The sequence below is a fragment of the Mus caroli genome, chromosome 12, assembly GCF_900094665.2.
Source record: "Mus caroli chromosome 12, CAROLI_EIJ_v1.1, whole genome shotgun sequence".
Taxonomy (NCBI): domain Eukaryota; kingdom Metazoa; phylum Chordata; class Mammalia; order Rodentia; family Muridae; genus Mus; species Mus caroli.
In genome coordinates this window covers 81,737,480-81,743,560 of record NC_034581.1, presented here as the reverse complement: position 1 = coordinate 81,743,560, position 6,081 = coordinate 81,737,480, and the positions used below count along the sequence as shown (strand labels likewise).

The 6,081-nt window shown below is 44.3% G+C and overlaps 1 protein-coding gene across 1 annotated transcript in view; it reads left to right on the top strand.

Moving 5' to 3' along the window:
* Sptlc2 (serine palmitoyltransferase long chain base subunit 2) overlaps positions 1–3,293 on the top strand; it is an 80,332-nt gene extending 77,039 nt beyond the window's left edge. Inside the window, exon 12 of the mRNA XM_021179358.2 lies at positions 1,349–3,293. Coding sequence (XP_021035017.1) covers positions 1,349–1,468 — 120 coding nt within the window. The 3' untranslated portion in view covers positions 1,469–3,293. The remainder of the gene's footprint in view (positions 1–1,348) is intronic.
* Positions 3,294–6,081: the final 2,788 nt, after the last annotated feature.

Here is a 6,081-nt window from a genome sequence, read left to right as displayed (position 1 = left end):
CGCCTGCCTCTGCCTCCCGAGTGCTGGGATCAAAGGCGTGCGCCACCACGCCCGGCCCGATCTTCATTCTTTAAGTGACCAGCATGATACCCTGGTATTGTAAACTGTAGGTGTTATGTGTGAGCCTGCTCTTACCACATTCTGACATTACCCAGTTGGTCCAGCTTCTTGATCCCATTTTTTTTCTCTAGTTGGAGTACTATTTTTAGATAGTAAACGTTTCTATACTGACTTTTTTTTTTTTTGATACTATATCATTTTCCCTTCCCTTTTCTCCTTCCATCCCCTCCGGTGTCCTTGCTCTTATTCAAATTCATGGTCTCTCTCTCTCTCTCTCTCTCTCTCTCTCTCTCTTTTTAACTTGGGGTGTGTGTCTGTCTGTCTATAATACATACACTCAGCATGTAAAATACAGAGTCAATAAAGCTGTACTGAAAAATGGGAAGGACAGGGCATGCGCTCAGAGAGGGCAGTGTCCACGAGTGTTCCCTTACTCAGCAACATAGCACTTTCTCATAAGGATCCATCTTCTCCTTAGAGTACATTTGTATAGAGTGGACACAGCATACAAAAAGTCTGTTAGAGCTGAGAGATGGTTCTGGTAAAGCTACCAGGTACCCTACCCTGTACTGCATTAGTATTTCCAGATTCCAGCAGTAGCCAAGTGAAAAGGGAGTCTCAAGCCAGGCAGGGTGGTGCAGACCTTAGTCCCAGCGCCTGGGAAGCTACGCAGAGGGATCACAAGTTCAGGGCTAGTGTGAGTGTGCACAGGGCCCCACTGTAGTCTCAACATCAGGACTCAGGTAGGCAACTAAGAATGAGTTCAACCATGAAAGTATTTACCTTTATGCTGGTAAACAGGTCTAAATACACATTTTCTTTTACAACATCTTTGTTGATGTTTTCTTTTGTGTGTTTGACAGTGGGTTTGAACACTCCATGACTTGCATATGGAGGTCAAAGGGAAAGTTGGAGGAGTTGATTCTTTACCATGTGGGTCCCAGGGATTAATCTCAGTGTGTGAGATGGTAGAGGTGCCTTTACCTACAGACACATTCCAGCTATACNCCCAACAGGAAGCCTGTTCCCTTTCCTACAAAGACATTACACTTAGAAGAATCCTAGCCTTTGTAGTCACACTTGGGTACTCAGTCCAGTGTGCTCGCTGGGCCTTAGCTCTGGGTCAGATGCTGTTCCTGCCATAGCCGTGTGCAGTCTGTCTTTCCTGGGTATTTGGATTCCGTGTGTCCCACCAAGATAACCTTGGCACTGATGCTTCTGCTCAGGAGAGCTGTGGGTGCACTTGCACCCTGCTGGACCCGGCTGACTTCTCTCTTGTGTTCTTCAGGCTTTGAAGGAGATAGATGAAGTTGGGGATCTGCTGCAGCTAAAGTACTCTCGCCACCGGCTGGTGCCTCTACTGGACAGGCCCTTTGATGAGACTACCTATGAAGAGACAGAAGACTGAGCCTTTCTGGTGCTCCCTAGAGGGGGATAGTTCCTCCCAGGACAGTGTGTGGCCTTTCTGAGCCAATTCCAGGAACCACACTTCAGTGACCACTTCATGTGAAAGACATTTCCGAAGCTACTGAAGGTGGCCACCTTCACTCCAAATGGCATTTTGTAAATAGTAAAAAAAACAAACTGCTTCACATTCTTCCTGTTTGCTAAGTCACACACACACACACACACACACACACACACATGATTACTTTGTCGATTAAAAAATGTTTTATTTTATAACTATTCTACTTGTGAAATCACGCTGACCCTTGCCTGTGGCTTCTGGAACAGGCATTCCCCGCTGCAGTCACCTCATAGGCTTGGATCCATCAAGACCTACTTCAGGCCCCGGCTCTCCAACCGCGAGACTCACTGGCCCTCTCCCTAGGGAGCAAGTGCCTTCTGCTGACTTTCCGCCCAGGTCTGAGGTTGCCCCCCTTGTAATCCCTATTTAACCAGTCAAGTTAGTCAACCAAAGCACTCTGTCTTTAGTCTTAAGGTAAATGTTACCAAGGCCAGAAGGCTTGTGTGACTCCCGTGGCCAAGGACCTCCGAAAACTGGTCTCTCTCTTTTTGTTCTGCTCACCAAATAATTTATTCATTATCAGAGTTTTCTTCATATGGTCGGTCATAGGCTGAAGATGTATCCAAGGTTTAGGTTCTCCCTGAGAGCTAAGCCTAATGGTTCCCACCTCTAAATTAGACAGCCTCTTGCTGGTTCTGGGTCCAGGTTAAGATTTGACCCTTAAAGGCAAGCGTTGGTCAGTCTTTTGCTCATGTTCCACTTCACCATTAGTGGTATAAGTTTTCTGTGTAGACACTACCCACCTGAACACTGCTCTTCCAAAGGCCAGTTCTCCTCCTCCTGTGCTAGAAAGATTTTACCCAGCTCCTGGAACTGGCTTCTCTTGTGCTTCCATTGTATTTTTCCCCCTTTGAGGAATTCTAATCAAATACCTCTTTCTTAAACTGGAATAGCCTGTTTTCCTGTCACCGCCAGGTCAGGGACTTCATTCAGAGCTTTGTGCTGCTTGACCAAAGACACATCTGAAGAGCACCATTTTAAAGTTAATTTTTTTTCTTTTGACCAAAGCTTAGTTGAAGAGAACTTTTGGCTTTATTTATTGTACTGAAGATGAATTTATCTTTTAGTAGCGATCAGGTGTTAAAAGGAAGGACTAAGAACAGAATGGGGGGAAAAACTATTTAGAAGTACATTTTGTATGCCATTCTTTAAAATGATTCTTATTGCTGATAAAGATGCCCAAACCAAGTTCTTCTGAGGACCTATCAGCTGCAGTACATGGACAAGAAGAGAAGCAGTATCGTTTGTGAAGCTCTGTTTCCATGCCCTGGATCTGTTGTCTTTGGCCCTCTTGGCATCTGTGAGCTTTTAGCCCTTGACATGTTCTAAAGTTGTATGTGAGTTTTTTAAAGAGTAGAAATGGGTGAACAGTCTGGGTGTGGTAACGTATGCCTTTAATCCTATATCTCAGAAGGCAGAGGCAGGCTGATCTCAGTCTGAGGTCAGCCTGGTCTACATAGTGAAACCTGAAGAGGGAGACAGAGAATAAAAAGAGTCCATAACTAAGTCCTATAAAGCTCAAATACCTTCCTCACTTTCCATCTGTAGCATCCCACTGGAGTACTAAGTATTTTGCACAGCACTTACTATTTAATGATGCAGACCTAATAGGGCTTGCAAAAGTAACAAGCCTTAAGCAGTGAACGTGCCTGCTAGTCTTTCAGCTCACATGAAATCACTTCAAATTAAAATGCTATTACAGGCATCTAAATTTTTCTGTATGTATCTCTTGGTGCAAAGTTTATTTTGGGCTAAATGTAACTAAGTTAAAGATTTTTATTATTGTTTGTCGGTTGGTTGGGTTTTTTTGTTTTGTTTTGTTTTGAAGAGACAAAACCCCTGTGATCTACCCTTGATCTCTACTTTGGAGAGGACAAAATGGTTTCTACACTTTATATGTGGCTGTTTTTTTGTAAATCTGTAATAGAAATCTCTGGCCCAGTCATGTCATAGGTGATTATAATACAAAAATCAGGGGAGATAGTGAATAGAGACCTGGGCCTTAAATAGATACATTCAGGCATTCCTAAATCAACCATCACCACCAAAGCCGACTATACTTTGCCTCATGCTTTTCATTTAGCATTGTCCTTACTCCTTCTGTGTTTGTAAGACCCACTCTACAGCCCATGTCAGGAACCAGAAGATAATCAGAATCATGCAGAAGATTTGGCCCGAGGGGCAAGTGCAGTGAATATCTCCTTTTCATAGTAACCTTGTTTAAAGGATCTACCTTGGAGCTGGAGAGATGGCTTAGTGGTTGGGGACACTGACTTCTTTTTCAGAGGACCCGGGTTCAAATCTCAGCACCCACAGGGTAGCCCACAACTGTCTGTAACTCCAAGATTTGATACTCTCACATAGACATACATGTAGGCAAAAATACATAAACTAAAGGTAAATAAAACTTGGTGGGAAAAAAGTAACCAGCCCTCTTCCACCCTTCATTCACTGTCTTCACTTCTGACTCAAACCCTCTCATAGGCTGAAGGGTAGAGCATCCTCAGAGAGATCTGCCTCTGAGCCTCCACTCGTCATTCTGGATTCTGCCTCCAGAGAAGAGTGACAAGTGCTGGTGCACCGTTTGGGGAGCTGTAGGGCAGACAACCTGCTCCTTGCATGCACAACCATGCACTTCGGTGTTTCTTCCCTCATTAGTTAAGGGTATCCATATCTGAGTCTCTGATGACTGGCAAGGTATAGCCACATTACCTGGTGTGTAATATATCTTGCAAAAAGCAAGATAAACATCTGGCTTAGATTTCTTGACTTTGGACAAAAGAGGGAGATGATACCTGCTACCACCTGTTTTTCCAAATTGATGAATCTACCTAATTGCAGTATTTTGACAAAACCCATTGAAATGTAAATAAATGGTTGCTGTGGGGTCAAGTATGGTACAGACCTGTAATCTCAGAAGGCGGAATCATGCAGATCTAGAATTCTAAATTATTCTGTGTTACAAAGAGAGACTCAGGGCTGGAGAGATGGCTCAGAGGTTAAGAGCATTGATTGCTCTCCCAGAGGTCCTGAGTTCAAATCCCAGCAACCACATGGTGGCTCAACCATCCTTAATAAGATCTGATGCCCTCTTCTGGTGTGTCTGAAGACAGCTACAGTGTACTTACATATAATAAATAAATACCTATTTTAAAAAAAAAGACTCTACAGAAGGAACAAAAAGAGAGTGGATTATTGCTATGACTTAATGTCAGGATGCTGTTCTCCCAATGTTCTAGCTAAGACACAGCTGGGTGTTCGTGCCTCTTTGCTTCCAACATGGGGTTAGTTAAGAAAAGGAGAGCAGTAGGCTTTCCTCTCTTCCTGTGCCATGCTGATGAGGAGCTGTCAAGTATTTCTCACAAATAAAATCACTTTAGCCTGGGGCTATGAAGGGAGGGGGTTTATTAAAATCGGGATTCTGCTTGGCAGTTTATCAAAGAATATATAGTGCCTCCCACCCCACCCACCTCCAGTTCAGAACCTATGGATAACCTATTACCTGCTTAATAGTATACTCGGTACCCAGCAGGCATCTTAATCCATTAAGCTTGGAAGGTAATAAAAATACCTTCCAAGTGGAGAAAAGCATATCCTTCCTCCCCTCTGCCTTATCCACATGAAATGTGTGCTCGGGCTTCTAGCCAGCGCAAAGGGTACAGAGGAAGGCCCACCAGTGATCCTCTGTCTTGCCTACCAAAGGCTATTTCTGTTGTAGTTTTCAGTGACTTCTGTTTTCTAAGATGCTTTTTGCTGTAGATTGAAAGGTTTCTAGGAAGGAAACGAACGGGAACTTGCTTAGGCCCTAATGATGAGCATTTTCCTCTTTGTGGAGTCTGAAGGCTCACGTTCACAGTTTACCCTTAGGAGCAGCCTAGTGGGCGGGAGCTGTGAGCAGGATCTTGTTTGCTACAATGTGGCCTTAAACTGTTACTGTTTCCAGTGTGATGAATTCTAATAAGCCAACCCTGAAGAATGCTGTGGCTCTTGCCCCGTGTCACTGCTTTTAAAGAAGCAATGTGGCCGGGCGTGGTGGCGCACGCCTTTAATCCCAGCACTCGGGAGGCAGAGGCAGGCGGATTTCTGAGTTCGAGGCCAGCCTGGTCTACAAAGTGAGTTCCAGGACAGCCAGAGCTATACAGAGAAACCCTGTCTCAAAAAACCAAAAAAACAAACAAACAAAAAAACAGAAGCAATGTGTAAAGCTTTGTTCTTTGGGAGCAGTTATTGGAGACGGAATGAAAGGTGCTTGCAAGAACAGCACCCGGATGTGCTCAGTGTCTGTTTCCTGCGCCCTCTGCACTCTTTCCGTGTGCAAGGAACTCCAGTTAACTCAAAGTCCAGCACAGGTCCCAGGTAATTCGTGTACACATCCTGAGTTGAGAATGTACCAAGGGTGGTGGAGCTACCTTCCTTCCCCCTTAACACTATGTCAGGATTAGTTTAGCCAATAGTTGGAATTAAGAGCTTCCTCACTAGTTCGTTCTTCACAG